We start from the raw sequence: 22,649 nt of genomic DNA, 5'->3' as shown, positions 1-22,649 counted from the left end.
TTAAACCAACGAGTTCTTGCAGTGTTACTATTAGGGCTGCACGATATATCGTTTCAGCATCGAAATCGCGATGTGCGCATCCGCGATAGTCACATCGCAGGAGGGTGCGATGCAAAAAAATAATAATAATAATAAATTATATATATATTATGGGTGGAGCCGAACCGGAATACGGTATTCGGAAAAGCAGGAATAGAGTGTTTTTACGAATACTTATGTCAAACAATACTTGATAAATTATTTGTATTTGGGAACAAGAAAAACATTATATCAAAAAGCTGCGTTTCCTCATGAGACCGCAGTGCATGCCCGCGTGAATGAGTGAGTTAGTGAGTGAGACGTTCAGGAGTCGGTGGGCGGGGTGGGGCCGGGGTAAGGAGACTGAGCAGGCTGCTTCTCTATACAGCAACAGAGAAGGCTTGGCAGAGCGAAAAATACTTTTCAGCATTACTATTTTTGTTTATTTTATCATACTAAAATAACACGTGACAGAAGTTCACTCAAAAGTGAAAGTTCTTTCTGTTATTAATTACTAACACTCCCGTCATTCCTACTACTTTCAGAGCATAAATTTTGATATTTTACCATATGAAAATGCAATGCAGTTATGAAAATTGAGAAATTAAAGCAATACAGAGATCTGGTCCCGCGTCAGGTCAGGGTGCACCTAACCTTAAAAACGCAGACGCGGCGGAGGCGCACTAAACTCACACGGGAAAGAACTGGGCATTCAATTCATGTTTTAGTGAAATAATTCTTTAAATACATCTCTTTTGATCTCTAAAGGGGAAAAAGGCAAAAGAAATTTGTCGTTAAATTAATTTTAGCAAAGACGCAACTGCCTGTCATTTTCACATTCGTTTTTCAGTTAGGGATTTGGTCTATTAGAGTAATCTAATAAAATTGTTTTGTTGAACACTGTAGTCTACACAATAATCGATATTATAATTTATTATATACATTAGCTATTATTAAAACTAAATGAAATGAAAATGAAAATAAATGAAATGGGTAGCATGAATAAAGGGGATTTGCCCAGCACACAACCTCATGCGCTGCAGGTAGGCTGAATGATAATCTTTAAAAATATATAGGCTACACTGTAAAAAAAATCTGTAAAATAACAGTTAAATGACTGTATATTTTAACAGATTTTTTTCCGTATACACGTATTACGGGTGTTTTTCCGTTTATATACATTTTCGAATTGCATTGTGGGAAGGGGATCGCAGCTCAGACAGCGTTTGATGGACACCGGGACATATTTCTTCCTCTGTTTTTTCCCTGGTAAGTACGATTAATAAAACATATAACAATATTTTAGTTAAAAGACTGCTTTATTACCTTTTTATCGTTATTTAAAATGATTTTGTCTTGTATGAAGTGCCCATGGAAAGTACAGCAGTGAATTACGTTAATTATTGTTAATAAGATCAGACTTTATTTCATTAAGATCAAACTGAGCTATGAGTGGTTAAATGTAATTTAAACAAGCATTTACCTAATGATTTTTTACCTTTTTATGCGGTTTACTCATCAGTAAATATGGTATCTGTTCATTTACAGTTGTTTGTCCGTATTTTTCTAAACTGCCGTGCGCGGGAAGTGACGTGACGTCCCAATCACCCACTCACTCCCTCTGCACCTGCGTGAGTCTGACTGGATTAACGGTAAACGTCAGCTTGTCTGTGAGAGTGTGAAAGGTATGTTAATTATTTAATAGAAATATAAATGTTTTCTTTGTACAGTGCATTGAACAAGGGATAGCATTCAAAGTTTGTGACACTGTGTAGTTTGGTTGATATACGTTACCTTTAATGAACACTAACGTCAACGTGTTTCAAACGCTCGTAACACCTGACCGTCTGTGTTTGTTTGCATATTAATAACTAATTTCATATTTTACTGACGTTATCAAATGTTAGCTTTAGTTTGACCGACGTATTAAGGCTGTGTGACCGAGTTTCAGTGGAACAGCTTTGCTGGTTTTTAAGTAACGTTAAGTTATAAGTTAGACTCGCGTGAATTGGAGGCATTTGTAACTCGGTATGAGGGGAAATACACACTCGTAAAGTTATTATTAGTGGTGGGCCGTTATCAGCATTAACGTGCTGCGTTAACGCGAGACTTATCGCGCGATAAAAAATATATATCGCCGTTAATCTATTCTCAACGTTGGGTTGGGAGCTGCAGCTCATGGGTGACTTTCATACTTTGACATTTTAGCGCGGATGTATACCTGACAGGTGAGCCGTCTGACAAACAAGTGCCCTTCTGAATCAAATCAGCAGGATGCCTGACTTTAACTGCAGTTCGGCAGTTTCACTTTAACTCATGAACATTTCATTCATCCCACGTGACAAACTGGGGTAATAGACGCAAATAAGAAGCAAGAACTGATGAGAATGTTATGGAATTTAATAACGCTCGCCAAATGGAACGAAAAAAAAAACTTCCGCATTTCGCGACGTGTGTTTGTGTGTACAGAGATAACAGAGTGATACAGTAAGTGTGTGACATTTAAAAGTCGGCCTCAAATAGCCTACAACGTGTACCTTAAAGCACACAATTAAATGTTTGTTGTAGTCGAGTTGAACTGTCATTGATATTTATTTATTCACTTTTAAGAACCTCAAGGGCAGCTAATATGAAGATATAAAGATGAGTTGTTCTTCCACAGTCTTAAAATTCTTCAAACTAATTGTCAGTTCGATTCATTATAGCAAATAATACTTTCTTTACTATTAGGAGATCAGGAGTTTTATTTGAATGAAACCTTGATAATAGAGTGAACTACACATGGTGTTATCGCAAATGAAATCTTTTTATGTAGATTTTGAGTCAGTTTTTTTTGCACATATAAGGTTCACTGATATTTTGCTTTGTTGACTTTCAGGTTCTTTCATTTTGGTTATAAGTACATGTTACAGGTAAATTCTTAGATTCAATCCAAACTGAATTTGAATTAATACAGACAAATGAAATAAAATACACCTGGGATTTTAAATGTTTTAATTTTTTTATTATTCACAACGTTTGTGAAGTTTAAATGTAGACTGTCTGAATGAGTGTTATTTTTGTTGTAGGTGTGTTGGTGTAAAAATTGATGCTGACTGGTTAGTACTGCATTTTTAACCATAACAATAATGATTTATATTTAGCATTGCATCTATTGTCATTTTACCAAGAATGTGTTTGCTCTTTCAGAACTCAGGCAGTTGTGCTGGACCTTCTGTACTTTATACAGGAGATGACAGTAAACTTTCAAGTTTAAGAGGTAAAATGTTCAGGGTTTTTCTGTTTGATTTTGAGTGTTTTGTAGATATAAGGTTCACTGATATATGATATAAGATTTGCTTTATGTTTATGTTGTCATTTTGGTTATAAGTACAAAGTACAGGTACATTTTCACAGCAATCTAAATTAAAATCTTAAATCTTACATTCAATCCAAACTGAATTTAAATTAATATGGACAAATTAAATGAAATACACCTGGGATTTTAAATGTTTTCATTTTTTTGTTATTTACAAAGTTTAAAGTTTAAAAGTAGACTACCTGCTGCATGTTTCAAACTGAATGAGTGTTATTTTTATTGTAGGTGTGTTGGTGTAAAAAGTGATGCTGACTGGTCAGTACTGCATTTTTTAACCAAAAAAATAAACAATGATTTATATTTAGCATTGCATCTATTGTAATTTTACCAAGAATGTGTTTGCTCTTTCAGAACTCATGCAGTTGTGTTGGACCCTCTGTACCTTATACAGGAGATGATGGTAAACTTTGAAGTTTAAGAGGTAAAATGTTCAGCGTTTTTTCTGTTTGGTTTTAAGTGTTTTGTACATATAAGGTTCACTGATATTTTGCTTTGTTGACTTCCAGGTTCTGTAATTTTGGTTATAAGTACAAGGTACAGGTACATTTTCACAGCAATCTAAATAAAAATATTAAATCTTACGTTCAATCCAAACTAAATTTGAATTGATATAGACAAATGAAATAAAATACAGCTGGGGTTTTTTTTATGTAAAGTATAAAAGTAGACTACGTTGCATGTTTCAAACTGAATGAGTGTTATTTTTGTTGTAGGTGTTGGTGTAAAAATTGATGCTGACTGGTCAGTACTGCATTTTTATAAATAATACAAAAAATAAAAATAAAAAATGATTTATATTTAGCATTGCATCTATTGTCATTTTACCAAGAATGTGTTTGCTCTTTCAGAACTCGGGCAGTTGTGCTGGACCATCTGTACTTAGTACAGGGGATGACAGTAAACTTTCAAGCTTAAGAGGTAAAATGGTCAGGGTTTTTTTTTTTATATTGATGCTTTTATTTTTATTATTTGGCAAAACCAATTTCTTGTACCTATATTTTTACTAAGTGTTTACATGAACACATTTTGCTTCAGTAATTTAGAATTTTGTTAACATGTATTCAAACTAAAAAGTACTGGGTTGATGTGGGTGTTTTATCTGGGTTTTTTAAGCTGCTACTGTAATCTGTTAAATAAACCAAGCAGTTATTTATTAATATTATTTATTTTTGCATCATTTGAAATGTTACAAGTTCTTTATTTTGGTAATGTCTGCTTAAAGTAATAAGGAAATAACTGGTCCACTGCTGAATCTCTTTTCTTTTCTCTCTTAGCCACCTGATGATGAGAGAGACAATTTCAATGTGGGCATCTTGATGGTGAGCCAGGCCTTCATGCTAATTTTGTGACCGTTTTTTCTATTTAGCGTCATTGTAATAACATTATTTCAGGATGCAAAACTGGCTAAAAATCAAATTTAAATTTCAACATTAATTGTATGATAGTGTGGTTGATTTAACATTTTATTTAATGTTGGGTTCATTGTAAAAAAAAAAAAAAGATTTAATTTTGGTTGAATAAATGCTGATTTTGGGACAGTTTTGTCTATTTATCATCATAGAATTACCATTATTTCAGGGTAGAAAACTGCCTAAAAATCAGTGGTGACTTTTTAACGTTGTTTCAATGATAGTTTGATTGATGTTTTAACATTTATTCAATGTTAATTTAACGTAGGTTTGCTCTCTGGGTAAGAACTAACTTAAAAAATGCGAAAAACTTACAGTATGTATGTGCCACTTGACTTTTGTATCACATGTTATTAGCATGTTATGGAATTTAACCATGGCAAATAAGTGAGAGGAGATGGAAAGCTATGATGTCTACACGTTTTCCTGAAACATTTTCAAGGTCAATTCTTTCTTGTATAAAGATAGTGGAAAAGAAAGAAATGTAAAACAAAATGGTTTGTCATTTTTTTAAATTTTGTTTTCTTTCCTTTATTGTTTTTTTTTTTTGCCTTATTTTTGTTCTTGCACTATAATTATTTCTTGTAATATTTGATTAAGTAAATATATTTTAATTTCTTTTAAATTATGTAGCAGACATGTATTTGAATAATTTTACATAATAATTATAATATTTATAATATTATTTATAATATTAATAATTTAACATATAGGTGTGCATATATGTACCCATATATGTACATGTAATATAGGAAAACAGCCAATTTTATATTTGTCACATATTTCAAAAACCTAAATCAAAACCTATATTAAACCATATGTTTATATAGGTTCTTTCCATGTGGACGTGTACCAGACCCAACACACAACTCACTTTTCTTTTTTTCAGAAGAAGAGTCCACAGTCACAATAACAAGATCATTGGGCTGTCCCCTAATTGTGGTGAGCTACATGTTTAGTCTCTTATGTGCTAAACATTATGTAGCCTAAGGAAGCAGCCCTGACTCTGGAGTTTATATGAAGGTCTGTTTTTACATTTTTAAGTTTATTTCATTTTTATAAGACAAGTAAGTTGATACATGTTTGTTGTATTTACAACAGGAGCATGCTGAGTAACTATCCAGAATGTAGGTCCAAAGCAGAAAAAAGAGCACCAAGCAGAAACATACCATCTAAACTCCTTCGATTCCTGTCAGACCAGAAAGACTTTCAGAATCCTTGGAAGATTTAAAGGTAATTAAGCACACCAGTAATACTTTATAATAACTAAACACTATTGATTAATTTATTAAGCATTAGCAAAAAGTTCTGTTAAGCATTAACTCTACATTAATAGACCTTAGTATACAGTTTATAACTACAGCTGCAAATGCTGTAATCTTGACTTATAAGCACATCTATAATGTGCTTAATGATTTTGTTTTTATATTTTGTTAATGATAAATTTTTCATTACTAAATTTAGTATAGCATTATTTACAAACCAGTGATTTAAGAATAGTTGGTGTATTTTTTTTCTAATCATTCAGAATGTGTAAGTAAATGGTTAATAAACTATTCAAACTAACATTTATATATCTTATTATTCAGGCATATAGTAATAGTTGGGCAGCACAGTGGCTAGCACTGTTGCCTCACAGCAAGTAGAGCTCTGGGTGCTTAGGTTTCCCCCACAGTCCAAAGACATAAGCTATAGGGAAATTGATTAACTAAATTGGCTGTAGTGTATGAGTGTGTTTGTAAATAAGTGTGTATGGGTGTTTTCAAGGGCGTACTCATGCTATGCACAGTTGCCTTGAAACTGGAAGCGTGATTGTCTCCCCGACGACCTGCACTCACATTTCATTTGAGCCTGAGCATGCTTACATCATCAATAATGCACTGTTCAGTTTAACAAGTGCTCTCACTCAGCACAGTGGAGATTTCTTTATATTGTTATATCGTTTTAGTTGTTCAATATGCAGTGACACGCAGTCAAATATTTCGCCGAACAGATCAGCCACTTTTGACGCTCATAAACAATCAAAGTCAACGTGCTGCAGGTACTAGGAGGTTTGCTAAAGGTGCAGCTGTTGTGCAGTGAGGGGTTTGTGTCTTTAATCTATGACAGTTTGCAAGGGACTTTGATTTGGATAAATTAATCACTATTACTGTTCAATGAACGCAAACCCCTTACTGCACCACAGCTGCGCCTTTAGCAAACCTCCTATTCCTGCAGCACAAGGAATTTATGATTGTTTATTAACATCAAAAGTGGCTGATCTGTTCGGCGAAATATTTGACAGCGTGTTACTGCATCCCAAATGACTAAAACAATATAACTAAAGAATTCTCCTCCGTGCTGAGAGCACTTCCTAAACTAAACAGCGCATCATCGATGATGTAAGAGTGCTCAGGCTCGAATGCAATGTGAGTGTGGGACGTCAGGGGAGACGGGAGGGAAGACAAGAGTGCTTCGGCCTGGTTTAAGGCAACTATACATAGTGTGAGTACACACTAAGCTGAAGGAAAATACATGAATGAATTGTAATAGTTATATTTGTAAATAAAGTACAAAAAATAAGTATATAAAGTATATACAATATTTATTTTAATAAGTGCTTTTGTTTACTTCATCCAGTTTTGTAGCCTAAAGTGAGGATTGTTTATGCTTTGTAAATCCCCTTATAAATCACAATTAAAGATTCAGTTATATTCTAAAAATGAAATTCATTTTATTGTATTAAATGAAAAATAAATCTTATCTAAAATAAAATTACTGTACAGTTTAAACATAGCTAAATAACACTGAAATGTTGCATCGTAATATCATTAAATTATTTTAGTGTTGTTTTATCCAGTTTTATGTTATATTTTGGCACTCCAGCTATTCAGCAAGGTTTCATATTTACAGTAATTACATTTTTTAGATAAGACTGTTTAGATAAGAATGTTCATTTGATACTGAGCCTTTAACTGTCGTTTATAAGGATTTATAAATCATAAATAATCCTCACAGATTAGGCCACAACTGGAAGAAGTTTTGTAAATAATGCAATATTAAATATAATATTTTATATATATATATATATATATATATATATATATATATATATATATATATATATATATATATATATAGTAATGTAAAATCAATCATTAAAGTTTGATAACACAATTATTAAACTGTAGCTGTAGCAAATTTTGCAGCTGTATTTATACCCGACTGCTAACATCTATTAATTTAGAGTCAATGCTTAACAGATAATGAATTCACTATTTGCTAATGCTTCATAAATGAATCATAGCCTGTAGTTATTATAGTGTTACCAGCATAGTTTGTTTATATTACTGTTTCTCTCTTGCATTATTGTTCCGAATATTGTCAAAAGTACCTACACTTTATTTTGAAAAACCTTAAAGTGATTTTTCACCCAAAACTGAATAATTGATAATTCATAATTTACTCACTCTTGACATTTTAAAACTGTATGACTTTGTTTCCTCTGCAAAACACAAAATATCATATTTTAAAGAATGTTGCTCCTATTTCTCCTACTTTGTTCTGTGGAAGTATGTCAGTCAGACAGGCTTGAAATTACAAGAGTGAGACAAGAAGATGATGATAAAACTTCCATTTGTGTAAACTATTGACATGCAAGGAATCACCCCAGTTGTAAGTGAAATGTCATTAGTAATGTTTTTTTTTTTTATTTATTTTTTTTACAGCCATTGAAGTATCAGTATTGGAGCGGAAGAAGACCCAGTTGTATCGTCTGTTTCCTGCCATCTTGCAGTTTAACCTGGTTTCTTAATGTAAAGTACTTGTACTTTGCCCACTTGTCCTCAATTATCTTAAAGCTAACATTTAAAACTAATTTGCTATGAGATTATTTGCCAAGACCTCTCACTGTGTGATTCACATGTCAATATGTATTATTGTATGTATAACTAGCTATTTGGAATTCAAATGATTTGTATTCATTAAAGAATCTGTTTTAATTGCAAAGTTGTTTTTGTACTAATTGTAAGTTCACAGTTAACAAACTATTTACTGCTTCTTTACACATACAGTATAGAATAAATGTTTTTTTTTTATTATGGTAAACCATTAATAGTGTATTTCCCATATGTATATGTTTATCCTTACCAACTGCCATTTCTATGCTGCTTGAAGAGCATTAAATTAGTAAAATAATAATTTTTTTACAGTAGGTATCCCATTAAAACAAAGAATCTGTTCATTTTTTCACTGTGTATATATACTATTAAAAAGCAAAAAAGTCCTCTTTTTACAGTAGGTATACTATTAAAACACAGAATCTGTCTGTTTTTTTACAGTAGGTATACTATTAAAACACAGAATCTGTTTGTTTTTTTACAATAGGTATACTTTTAAAACACAAAATATTTCCGCTTTTTTACTGTTGGTATACCCTTAAAAACACAGAAAATAACCGTTTTTTTATATAGAAAACCCTTAAATTACTATAAAATGTTTCGTTATTTTACAGTAGTTTAACCGTCAAAAAACTGATATTTTGTAGTTTTTTTAATGTGGACACACTGTCAATTAACAGAAGTTTTCCGTTTTTAATTTACGGTAAAATATTTGTGTAATGAGCTGCCAGTACATTTTACCGTTTTTTTACGGAATTTTTTTTTAGAGTGTATGCAATACAAAACTTTAAACATTTAATTGTTTTTTAATGAAAAGAAAAGAAATCAGGAGAGTAAAATATAATTTAAACCACTGGTCTGGCGCTGATACTTTATTGTTTGTATCCAGAAGAAGGGGGAAAAAGCAGATGCGAAAACCTGGCTGGGGAGACGGCGATAACATATCAGTTCTTCAGCAAAGATCACGACATCATTGTGATGCGTTTATCATACAACGCAGTTCGTGTTTATAATCATTAATATTAACTAGTATTAGTTCTCTCTCTAGACTTAGTTTTAGGGCTTGTTCTTGTCGGCGCAATATAGCCTCGGCTTATTGCACGTACGAATCCGATTGTGAAGAATGATTAAGCGCTTGCATTTTTTATTGCATCCTTTTCGCAAGTTATTCATTTGTTTTGTTTTTTAAGTGGTGCGAACATTATTTACTGGCAAATGTTCCTCGATCTCGTACATCAACAAATAATGTAGCCTATTTAAGTTAATTTACCTTTTATGTAAAAATTAAGGAATAACCGAATTTAATATTAATAAATAAAACATCCGTATAAACGTGCATGTTTATTTTTGAACTTTCGTTAATAAAACAACACAAAACTGTTTATAAATATTGTAGTTAAATATTACATTACTTTAACTGCTTGAAACTGTATATCCGCGATAGAATGGAGTTATAATGTTTCCAGCAATACACTGTCAGACGGTGTGCTTGTAGCGATAAAGCACAGACAGGTTACTTTTTCACAACCATGCGAGAGAGGGCTTCTCCTTCTGTTCCGCCGCCCGCATTTCTCGCAACGCGGAGCGGCGCGTTCTTAAGTAGTTACCAAATAGCCTATGCTCAATTTCTCGTCAATGTCTTCCATTTATCACTTTCTCTTTTGTATCTGGCCATTTTTGCAAATGCCTCTGCCATGCCTGGCTGAGCTGGGCTTCTGCGTTTAGAAGACAGGAGTTGATTAAGCCTACATGGCTTTTTTTCCCTCGCCGTCAATCGCCACTAGCTTGCATGGTTCGGGACCCGTGGATCTGCGTATCGATGGATTTGCTCCTCAGTGTTTGGACTCTCAGCACTCAGCAGTGAATATTAAAACACACTTTACTTAAAACCCCCATACAAAAAGCTTAATCCAAATTGATTCGTTCACCTTTCTAGTTCGGCACGAATCCAAAATGTTCCCAGATGTAAGAGTTCGTTTTCTAACAAGATTCTTGGTTGAACTTGAACTTGCTGAATCGCGCCTAATGTTATATTCTAACAGATATGTAATACTTGGCAACATAACAGTAATTTGTGTTTTAAAGTGCGTGACTTCACGTACTACGGCCGGTGGCAATGGACAACCGAGGTGGCAATGACCACCGCGGTGACGCGGTTGTCATGGTGACCGTCACAGCCCTAGTTTTAAGTATATATATATATATATATATATATATATATATATATATATATATATATATATATATATATATATATATATATAAAATATCGCAATATATATCGCAGGGGAAAAAAATATCGCAATGTCAATTTTTTCCAATATCGTGCAGCCCTAGTTACTATAATGTAAATGATTTACTTGTAGTTTGCTAATAATTTCCCATTTTAGCGAGTTAAACGGGTTCCTTTGCAGTTAGCTTACCGCTTTACATTTTTTTTACAGATTTTCAAACAACTAAGACCGAAGCGTTATTGTTTTTTTTACCTCTGATAACTGAAGATGAAGCTTGCTTGGATCGATATGATGAATATCTCCTATAATCGGTAAAGACCAGGGTCCAGGAGGAAAGTTTTTCGGCGTTTTATTTTTAATAAAGTCACTTAGTAACAAAAAGACACACACAAATATCAGAATACTTTTGATGTCGATCCACTCGTAAAAGTGCAACATGTCCATGACTGACACTTCCTCACGCTGGCTACTGTAAAACGAAGGTCGGCGCAATGATCCAAATGGGCAGGGCTAAAAAGAGGCGCACCTTCAAAAATGTATTATTTTATAATAGACCTATATAACCCATTCTCACAGTATGTGATATAGCCATATTTGCTCATTAATCGCAGTTATTAAAAAGAGGTGACTGCAGCAAGAACTTGGCACTAAACAAGAAAACTGCACACTTAATTACCTATAAACATTCTCACTCTTTCAGGTCTAGACTGCTTCACAGTTCTTTCTCCTGAAGCTGCTGCTCAGTTCACAGCTCAGATCTTGAGTTTTTAAACAACATTTTATCACCTTTATTAATCACTTTCTTTCAGATTTATTAGCAAATAGTTTTGTGTTTTAAAAAATCACCAAATATTTTTCATTTGTACATTTCTTAGTCCATTTATTCATCAGGGGTCACCATAGCAGAATGAACCACCAGTATATTCAGCAAGTTTTACACAGCGAATGCTCTTCCAGCTGAAACCCAGTAATGGGAAACACCCATACACTCTTACATTACCAAATCCAATAAAAAAAATAAATAATTAAAGTTGCATGTTTCTTAATTTAGCATGGCACTGGACACCGTTTTTATGGCTGGGGACAGTGTGTGCCCCCATTTTATAACCCAAGCTGGGCTTCACATCCGCTGGTAAAGAGAAAGTAAAGCAAAGAGGAGAAGAAGAGGAAGAGCTCCATCCATTCTCTTTCCTGAAACTGGGATTAAAAAGATATATGTTCATCTTTAAAAGAAATTTCAGCAGTGTGGGCTGCTCCCATTTGGAGGTTCAATAAATCTGTTGATATACAATTTGCAGTGGAGTGCAGCTTATATATATATATATATATATATATATATATATATATATATATATATATATATATATATATATATATATATATATATATATAATTATTTTTTTTCTTTTATTATTGTTATTTTTTTTTCATGGGTGCTCCAAAATTGTTGATGCTGGGAGCACCAGTGCCACTAAAACATGTTAATTTATAGCCCTGTTTATCATATAAAGATATATTATTTGGCTCCAATCCTTTTACAAAATTTCTATGTTATAAAATCACGGTAACTATATTAATAAAAAGGAATTGAACTGAAATAAGACAAGGACAAATATCATTTTATAAATGTTTTCATTGTTCTTAGAAAATTCTAGATTTCTTTTTTTTTTTTTTTTTTTGGTAAGATCTTAAATATCCCAATACTCGTCTTACATCCAACAATTCGAAAGCCTTTAAAACAGTTTCATTGTGTCATTCTCATTATATTTTCCTGATTAATTTAGTATCTTTAAAGGGCACCTATTTTACCCCTTTTCACAATTTAAGAGAAGTCTTCTGTGCCTCTAGAATGAGTCTATAACGTTTCTGCTCAAAACACCCATCAGATGATTTATTATACCAGAATATCAGAGTATTGGAAATTTTGACTTTGTAGCTGTTTTACTTTGTTGCCTGTGCCTTTAATATTTTGAAGTCAGGTATATCTTTTGATCTGATTTATCTTTAAAATTTGATCTTATGTTGATTGTTTATGAATTGACTGAATAATTGGCATAATCCACATTTACCTGACTAATGAATTCATTAATTCCTTTTTTTATTGGCTTAGTCCCTTTATTAATTTGGGGTCGCCACGGCAGAATGAACCGCCAACTTATCCATCATATGTTTTACGCAGCTGATGCCCTAACAGCTGCAACCCATCAATGTGAAACACCCATACACACTCATACACAATGGACAAATTTAGTTTACTCAATTTACCTGTGTACAGCATGTCTTTGGACTTGTGGGGGACACCGGAGCACCCAGTGGAAACCCACGCAAACATGGGGAGAACATTAAAACTCCACACAGAAATGCCAATTGACCCAGCCGAGGCTCGAACCAGCGACCTTCTTGCTGTGAATCGATTATTAACTCTAGTAGATTTTGTTAAGTCCATAACACCACAAGCCCCTGTACATGTTAGTAATGAACTAAAACACGATAGACAGAGCAGCGTGGCACACTACACAATGTTCTAAGAGCTTTGACTAACACATTAGCATTAATTCAAGTATACTTAGACTGTAAAAGGCTAACAATGCGTTTTCTATTTAGAACATTAAAGTATTGTTGAGACCAATCTAAATGTGGGAAGGCCTTCATCTCTAAACTTAACAATTTAAATCATATGGTCATGGTGATCATTCAACGATACCAATAGTTAAAGTAAATTGATCAGCTTGATTCTATAGTAATGATCATGGTACCAATTAATAACTTTGTTTTGATTTAGTAGATAGCATATCTATGGGGACCGGACCGCACAAAATTTTTAAAAAATGAGCAAGCAGGTTTCTGGCTTTTTAGAATAATGGTTAATTGCCTCTGTTTAGTGACCAAGACTGATATGCTTGTGATTAAGATATTGTATACTCGGCCTGTACAAGACTCCTATAACAAGGATGTTATAGGAGTCCAAATGAACAAGTGTAATATATAGAAACAAGATTAAATGAAATAATGAAACATTCATCTAAATGAAATATTACAATAAGCTTCTCAATGTTTTATAAATGGTGTCAGATAAAATGAGGATAAATATATTAATATTCTAAACCACCTCATATTAAAATTGGAGTCAGATATGAGTTAAATTACAATAAATTAATTAAACATCGTGCACTGAAAAACACAGTGAACCTTTATCCACCTCTAAAATAAAATCTGACAAGTCTCTTTCACATATATTAGGAATAAGCATGTGTAAGTAATATGAAACGCTCACATATCTTTTACGAGTTATTAGAAATGTAGAACCAGAATGCAGGGAAAGCGGTCACATAGAAAGACACTGCAGCGCTGTTGAAGATAGTGGGTTTACAGCAGTTTGACTGATAAATATGAATTTGTAGCTAAAATGTTAATGATGCTAAACAGTATTTTCAGTTGTTTACATCCTCGCTACAACATACTGTTATTGCCATTAACTGCATGTAATAGATCAATTGACAAATAAAAACACTTACAGGTTGTGGCTCACAATCCACGGCTTCGTCGATTGGAGGAGTTTTAGCCGATTCCGACACTGAACTTGGAGATATTCTGGAAGCTGTCCTTTGTCAAATGCTATACCTTTTTTATAATTGTCTGGAACAAAATTAAACTGTAAGCACTTCTCTTTTTGTGTTGTGTCCTTTGAAAGCCAAAATACAGAAACAGAACAAGCTCTGTGGAAATATTGTTTGGACAGTATTTTAGTTTTCTCTGCTTTAACATCACAGCACCTCTAGCCACGCCCCTTGCTACGCAGGGTGTGTGCGGATGGTGAATGCACATAAACTGAAGCTTTTGTGATCTCACTTACCCGGATGTATTTTTTTGTAGTCCCCAAACTTTGTTCGCTGAAAGCTTTGCTAAGCTAACTCTGTACTTTGCTAAGCTAACTCTGTACTTTGGACTTTGAGCATATTACGTTCAGAGATGTTATTTATATTACACATCTACATTACACATCAACTAACGTTTAAAATATGTTTTTATTGATTATTGTGGACCACCCCTTTAACAATTGCACAAAACAGTGAATCACTTTTGCTACTGTAAAACGAAGATTGGCGCAATAATCCAAGTGGGCAGAGCTAAAAAGAGGCGCACCTTCTTAAATGTATTATTTTATTATAAACCTTTATATAACATTCTCTTTATATAACATTCTCATTCCTTGGCACTAAAAAAGAAAACTGCACATTTATTTTATTTATTTATTTATTTATTTTTATTTTATGCATTGCAAAACATTCTCTCTCTTTCATCTTGGGTTTTTGAACAACATTTTTCCCCATAATCCCGTTGTTTGAGACTTATTTGTAAATAGGTTTGTATTTTATAAAAATCACCAAATTTTTATTTTTATTTTTTTCATTTCTTCTTGAAATTTCTGAAATGTTTGAAGTTGCACGTGTATTTTCTAATTTAGCGTGGAACTGCACACAGTTTATATGGCTTGGGACAGCGAGTGAACCCCATTTTAAAATCTAAGCTGGGCTCCACACCCGCTGGTGGAGAGAAAGTGAAGCGCTGCAGCACAGAGGTGAAGAAGAGGAAGAGCTCCATCCTCGCCAACTGCTCCCCAAGACACACTCTCTTTCCTGAAAATCAAACAATCCAACAGATAATTATAATGCATTTCTTTATAGGAGGACTAAACTGAACTGGGATCATTTGGAAACAGTTTTCTTGTACCTAGAGAAAAAGGTAAAAAGGCATCTCTCCTCCTGAATTTGCCCTCAGCATCCAGAAAGTGACCCGGGTTAAAAGAGTGAGGCGTCTCCCACTCAGACTCATCAAACAGCACTGATGTCAAACTGCCAATCACAAGAGTGCCCTGAAGAACAACAAGATGCTTAAAATGACAGTTCAGCCAAAAAGGCCATCCATTCCAGGCCAACCTACATGTGATTTACAGTAGAAAATTAAAGAAGATTTTTAAATGAAGCCTGTCCTTGGTGATTCATAAAACTAAAGTTTGTGCTTCAGAGCAAACATTGTGAAAGCCGCTGATTAAAGGTAATAATGTTGTAAATCAAAGTGCCAGAAGTTGTTGACCAGTATTTAATGAATCACCAAAGAGCAACCCTTACAAAAATAACTGCAGTAAACTGAAGCAAAACAGCAGTACTACAGCAGTATATAGAAGTAGAACTGCAGTAAAATTAGGTACAATTGCAAAATTGTAATACAATGAAGTATAAACACAGTTTAAATATAGTACAATGAAGCTCAGCAGCAGTATAAGTTGCAGTAACCTGAAGTAAAAAGAAGTAAACTCCATTTTTACTGCACTTGTGCTGCTGTAGTCTAATATGCCAATGGTGTGGTAAGAACTGTACTGCACTTGTGTTCCAAAGGGTTTGCTCTTCAATATCTTTCGAGAATATTTAGTCCTCTGTTTTTCTAGATTCAAGTAATTTTCTAATTAAAATTTTAATAGTTTATTTGCAATAACAAATAATAAAAAATAACTGCAGTGAACTGAAAAGTACAACAGCAGTAGCCTTAATTCAATGCAACTGAAAAATTGAAGTATAATGAGGTATAAACACAGTACAATGTAATATAGTTCAACAACAGTAAAATCTGCAGTACAACTGAAGTAACATTAAATAAACTGAGAGGGGCAATATAGTAGTATGTTCATTCATTTATTCATTCATTCAATTTTTTGTCAGCATAGACCCATTATTATTAATCTGGGGTCGCTACAGTGCAATCAACCGCTTGCTTATACAGCTTATGTTTCATGCAGCGGATGCCCTTTCAGCCGCAACCCATTACTAGGAAACATCCACACTCACTCAAACACACACTCAAACACTATGGTCATTTTTAGCATACCCAATTTACCTGTACCGCATGTCTTTGGACTTGTGGGGGAAACCGGAGGACTCAGAGGAAACCCACGCAAACACGGGGAGAACATGCAAACTCCAAACAAAACCTGAACTTTTCAAAAGTTAACTAAAACTGCAGTATTCATTTAAAAAAACTGCAGTGATTTTATGTAAGGGAACGCTTCATTAACGTTCTGCGGAAGGAAAAGCACATACTACTCAATAACTGTGATGTGTCCCACCTTTGGAATGGAGTATTTTTCTATCCGAGTATCTTCCGAAGTAGTCCTGACCACATTTAATGGGATAATGTTTCCCATCCTTTGTATCTCATGAATGACAGCATTGGTGTAGGGCATGTTGTCTCTGTCTGATCCAGATGGCTGCCGTGAGCTTCCAACAACGGCATCAATCTCCTGCTGAACTTTAGCTGAAGATAAAGAAAACATGTGTTTAATGTGTGAGCATATTATTTGTATTTGCATATGAATGCTGTATCTGATAGTAAACTCTCACCTTGTATTTCAGGATATTTTATCATGTAGAGAAGACCCCAGTACAGAGTGGTGGAGGTGGTCTCAGTTCCTGCTACAAACAGATCCAGAGTACACATGCACAAGTTCTCCACATCAAAACCAGCAGCTGTGTCGTCTTTATGCTGAACAACATAAACAAGAGGCATTTCCGTCCAACAACCATATTTCATCATTAGTAGAGTGTTCACATACTAGAGCAATTACTGATGCCTCCTCAGAATGGTTCTTACCTTTTCCATCTCAGCTAGAAAGCAGTCAATGTAGTCTCGAAGACTTGATTGATCATAATCCGCTCTGTGTTCATTCACCTTCTCTCGAACAAAGTCAGTCACCCTCTGCCACAGAGTAATAAGTTTCTTGTGTGGTCCAGGCAGCAATTGCATGAGCCACGGGAACATGTTATAGAGCTAAAGGAAAAAGAATTATGTGGATGCTTATTTCTACCATAAATTTTTCTTAGTGGTTAGCACAGTGGTTCGAGTCCCAGCTGGGGCAGTTGGCATTTCTATGTGGGGTTTGCATGTTCTCCCTGTGTTTCCGTTGGTTTCCACCGGGTGCTCAGGTTTCCCCCACAGTTCAAAGACATGCAGCAAAGGAGAATTGGGTGAACTAAACTGGCCGTAGTGCATGAGTGTGTCTATGAATGTGAGAGTGTATGGGTGTTTCCCAGTACTGGGTTGCAGCTTGAAGGGCATTCGCTGTATAAAACATATAACGGAATAGTTGGTGGCTTATTTCACTGTGGTGACCCTTGATAAATAATCGACTAAGCTGAAGGACAATAAAAATTCAAATGTTGTTATATTGCACATTTCTCACTTTACTCAGAATTTTGAGATGTAATTTCAAAGACAACATGAAAAAAAAAAAAAAAAAAATCACCTACTGAAATGTAAGCTACAAAGGCCCTAAAAGACCATTTGCAGAATTGAAATATTGAAGACTTTGAGTTCACATGTGCAACGTATTTCATGCACACAAGAAACTTTCCTATTTGCATAAAATACTTTGAGCCTTACATATTCAGGTTGTGTCATTCTTTGTCTAAGCCATGGGAATGTATTTTGTGCACATGTGTGTGCAAATGGAGCTTATATAGCAGTGGTGTCCAAACTTGGTCAGTGTCCTGGAGAGTTTAGCTCCAATGCTAATCAAACACACGTGAACAAACCAATCAAGCTCTTACTAGGTATATTAGAAACTTCCAGGTAGGTTTGGTTAAGCAAGTTGGAGTTAAGATCAGCAGGACACCAGCCCTCCAGGACCACCTTTGGACACCCCTGTTATATAGGCTGCGTCCCAAATCGCATACTTATGCACTATTCTACGCCATTTTGTAGTATAAATAGTGTCAGTAGTGTGTTCACACCAAAACTCTAAAAAAAATAATAAGTGCACTTTTATTACCCAGATGATGCACTCATTCAGTCGATAAAACAAAGTGTGGATTGATGGACGCTTCTTGCACTCAACGACCGCAGCTTTGCTTATGTACCGGAAAGGGCGGAGCTATCGGGCGCACATGTTGGATAACTATTTATTTTGGATGGTAAAAGCAAAATATTTCTACGAGAGTGATTATAGCGCCTTCCGATGGTGAATACGGTTATACTCATGGCAGGTATTATTTGATAGTTTGGCCATTTATTTCACTGGTTTGGCAACCGTCAAACGTCATCAGGGAAATGGTTTAAATTTCCGCTTAGTAAAAAAAAACAAAAACATATGTGCTCCATTTGGGACGACACTACATACATATACTATACTGTTGAGTGTGTAAGTGCATAAGTACATAGTGCATGAGTGCATAGTGTGCCATTTGAGACGCAGCTAGAGTTTGTAGCTCTGAGTAATCAGTGTTCAGATAGGTATCAGCTGTAGAGGGTTGATTTGGCTCAATGCCTGATATGGTGTGTAGTCCAGGTGAATGGCTGATGGAGTATACAGATGGGTAGTATAGGCTACTATAATTCATTCATTCATTTACTTTTCGGCTTAGTCCCTTTATTAATCAGCGGTCGCACACAGTGGAATGAACCGCCAACTTAACTAGCATATGATTTACGAAGCAGATGCCCTTCCAGCTCCAACCCATTACTGGGAAACACCACCTAGACATACACTACTGACAATTTAGCTTACTCAATTCTCCTATAGCAACATGTCTTTTGACTGTGAAGGAAACCAATGCGAACACAGCGAGAACATGCAAACTCCAAACAGCACTACCCACTATGCCACCCTGGATACTATAATATTAAAATCAATTTAGTTCAGCTTTACATGGAAGTATAATCATAATGCCTGATTCCATACTGAATGAATAAAGGGTTTCAAAGAAATATGAATTACAGGTCCATAATTTTGTTACTGCAACTAGAGCAGTTGCACTGGTGCGACCACAGCTTCCCTCAACTGAAGCTCTAACATTTACGATGCATATGAGAAATATCAAACCTTTATATTTTGATAATATTTGTGTGTGTGAAATATTCATACTCAATCATAAAAAGTGCATATTTTACACATACTTCTGTTTTAATTTTGCACGTTCGTCTTACAGCTAGAAGGTCACGGTTTAAGCCTTAGCTGGGTCAGTTGGCATTTCTGTGTGGAGTTTGCATGTTCTCCTCGTGTTCTTGTGGGTTTCCTCCGGGTGCTCTAGTTTCCCTAAGTCCAAAGACATGCGGTACTGGTGAATTAGCTAGGCTAAAATTGACCATAGTGTATGAGTGCGTGTACGTGAATGAGTGTGTATGGATGAAGGTGTGTGATGGGTTGCAGCTGGAAAGGCATCCGCTGCGTAAAACATATGCTGGATGAGTTGGCGGTTCCGTTTGCTGTGGCGACTCCAGATTGATAAAGGGACTAAGCTGAAAAGAAAATGAATCAATGACTAAACTTTAAGATGGACATTTCAACACATAAGCGTGTATTTGCCAACAATACATTGCAAAATTAAATTGAATTCAGCCATCACACACTGTTTCTCTCTGAGTGCTCACTCTCAGAAGATGACTCTTATATTACATCCTAGAGAGATGCACCCCACACTTTGAAAACCTCTGTCAACAGAAAGTTGAAAACTGCATAAAAACTATAAATTGAACCATTGTGTGTGCCGTACATTTCATGTGCACATAAGATAGTTTTAAATTTAGTAATAAATAGGTTTCTTGTGTACACCCGTTTTGAGTGAGCTCACTAAAGTCATTATTTACTTTTATTATTTTTGCAAATGTTCTTTTAGGGACACTGTAGTAATCTGATCGAATGAAAAGTTAGAGGAGAGTTAACCTGTTAAAACAGGATGATGAAAATGCTTACTTACATGAACAAAGATGCTTCCTTCCAGATACACTGATTCATTGATTTTGTTTAACAGATTCTGGAAGTGATGGTCACTATATTCAAAGCGATTACCAAACACCAGCACACAGATCACATTTGATACAGCGTTGTTCAAAAGTAAGCGAGGGTTAAAGGGTCGACCTTGAATAAAAAGTTTTAAATGATAGAAAATTTCAATTATTTTCAATTCAATTATTGCATCCATCAAAAACCTCACTAAATACCTTGTTCATTTGAAATGGCCTCATTCAGAAAGCCACATTCAAAATTAATGGACAGCTCCAGGTTTTTCTTTCCCAATCCGAAGTTTCGAAGTGTCGTGAGCGCAAATCTCCTCTGATGCTTCCATTTATATCCACTGGAGGCCACTAAACCTGTTTACAAAACAGACATTTTACAGGTAATTGATTAACATTTTGATAATTTAATGTTCTGATATTAGACTAACCTCTATTGTCTCCAATGATTGCAGAAGTTATGGGTAATGTGGGTCGATCAGCGAGGTTGTCACCTTGTTGTGTATACACTTCCTTCACCAGGTTATATCCATTCAACACTACAATTCTTGATCCAAATAGTCTAAAACTAAAAATCTTGCCGTATTTTTCTGCAAACTGAAAAAAAAGCTTTGTAATCATCATTACATCATGCACGTTACACAATTATCACAAAAAGAGTAAGCTTAAACATTCATTCATTCACTGTTTTCTTTTAGGCTTAGTCCCTTTATTAATCTGGTCGCCACAGCAGAATGAACCGCCAACTTATCCAGCATATGTTGTTTTACACAGCAGATGCTTCTTCCAGCTGCAACCCATCTTTGGGAAACATCCATACACACTCATACACTACGGACAATTTAGCTTACCCAATTCACCAGTACCGCATGTCTTTGGACTGTGGGGGAAACCAGAGCACCCTGAGGAAACCCACGCGAACGCAGGGAGAACATGCAAACTCCACACAGAAACGCCAACTGACCCAGCTAAGGCTTGAACCAGCGACCTTCTTGCTGTGAGGTGACAGCACTACAAACTGCGCCACTCCGTTGCCTAAGCTTAAATACTAAGTTAAAAGTCTGCTTCATTCATTTATTTTAGTCCATTTAAAATCCCTACTGTTAAATTGCAAGTTTTAATAACTCATTTCTAATAACTCATTTCTCTTGTCTTTACCATGATTACAGTACCTTATATTTTTATAGTTATTTTGTGGGATAACACAGCTTTAAGCACAATTTAAAGGCTTTACTAGGTTAGAAATATAGGTGTACTCTTATATGTACAGCACTGTTTGTATTGTTTAAATTCTCTAAAGACAAATGCTGCTCGCTCGCTGTGAACATTGCTTGTAGTTGCCATGGTAGCACACATACAACAAATATGCTCGACCCAGTTATCTGGAGGACTGTTTAAACCGATTTAAAATGGACTAAGTAGTTGTATCAAAAAATCTTACTTGCTGTTATGAAACCACTTTAAGCGAGGACGCTTAGTTTGATATTTCTAGTCAGTTTTTGGACTTTTATCCCCGCTTTTTTAATAACTTATATCGACCTTTACGAAAAACAGCGCCAAGCTCTAACGTTAACGTTGTCTGCTTTTTTTTCATCAGAGCTATGTAACTTATAAGGTATTATTTAATTTTGCAGTCATAACTGCTACTGCTTAACTTATTCATAGACAAAAACAAGTTGTTACCTCTGTGAACTGAAGGTGAATCTTGTTTGGATCGATATGATGAAGGTCTCCTATAAATGGCAAAGACCAGGGTCCAGGAGGAAAGTTTTTCGGCGCTTTATTTTTTATATAATCGCTCAGTAATAAAAAGACACACAGAAATATCAAAATACTTTTGATATCGACCCACTCGTAAAAATAAAACATATCCATGACGGTTGTTGCTAGAACGGATCAATGACTGTAAAAAATAACGGATACATACGCTGCCGGAAGTAGCACAAAATCTCATCGGAAGTGGTGGCGC

At 34.8% G+C, this 22,649-nt stretch overlaps 2 protein-coding genes and 1 long non-coding RNA gene across 25 annotated transcripts in view; 1 reads left to right on the top strand and 2 right to left on the bottom strand.

Moving 5' to 3' along the window:
• The window catches only part of cyp2j20 (cytochrome P450, family 2, subfamily J, polypeptide 20), a 22,824-nt gene extending 7,530 nt beyond the window's left edge, over positions 1-15,294 (bottom strand). For 2 of the 4 annotated variants that reach the window (XM_001337745.9, XM_073933272.1), the window contains exon 1: positions 11,150-11,361. In XM_001337745.9, coding sequence (XP_001337781.3) covers positions 11,150-11,341 — 192 coding nt within the window. In that variant the 5' untranslated portion in view covers positions 11,342-11,361. Of the gene's footprint in view, positions 1-1,516; positions 1,650-11,149; positions 11,362-14,412 lie in introns of those variants that run through there. The other 2 variants (XM_073933273.1, XM_073933270.1) reach the window with 2 other exon arrangements.
• LOC110438177 (uncharacterized) lies at positions 1,210-8,769 on the top strand. Of its 7 annotated transcripts, none has more exons than XR_012395712.1 (14): positions 1,210-1,287; positions 1,567-1,703; positions 2,897-2,930; positions 3,087-3,116; positions 3,208-3,277; positions 3,602-3,631; positions 3,728-3,797; positions 3,883-3,910; positions 4,090-4,117; positions 4,225-4,294; positions 4,651-4,695; positions 5,678-5,808; positions 5,887-6,018; positions 8,493-8,769. It is a non-coding gene; the product is annotated as an uncharacterized lncRNA (long non-coding RNA). The 7 variants fall into 7 exon arrangements; XR_012395710.1 differs by having other exon boundaries at positions 5,675-5,808; XR_012395711.1 differs by lacking the exons at positions 1,210-1,287; positions 1,567-1,703 and adding an exon at positions 2,271-2,505 and having other exon boundaries at positions 5,675-5,808.
• cyp2p10 (cytochrome P450, family 2, subfamily P, polypeptide 10) lies at positions 15,172-22,649 on the bottom strand. 14 transcript variants are annotated; one of them, XR_012395433.1, is made up of 9 exons: positions 22,364-22,649; positions 21,112-21,277; positions 20,888-21,037; positions 20,644-20,804; positions 17,543-17,719; positions 17,293-17,364; positions 17,019-17,206; positions 15,629-15,770; positions 15,172-15,534 (listed from the first exon to the last, which is right to left on the bottom strand). XR_012395433.1 is itself a non-coding variant. In XM_073932241.1 (9 exons), exons 1-9 carry the CDS (start codon positions 22,553-22,555, stop codon positions 15,359-15,361), a joined length of 1,422 nt encoding a protein of 473 aa, XP_073788342.1. In that variant the 5' UTR covers positions 22,556-22,649; the 3' UTR covers positions 15,172-15,358.

This window comes from Danio rerio, chromosome 20, assembly GCF_049306965.1.
Source record: "Danio rerio strain Tuebingen ecotype United States chromosome 20, GRCz12tu, whole genome shotgun sequence".
Taxonomy (NCBI): domain Eukaryota; kingdom Metazoa; phylum Chordata; class Actinopteri; order Cypriniformes; family Danionidae; genus Danio; species Danio rerio.
This window is presented reverse-complemented; position numbering and strand designations above follow the sequence as displayed.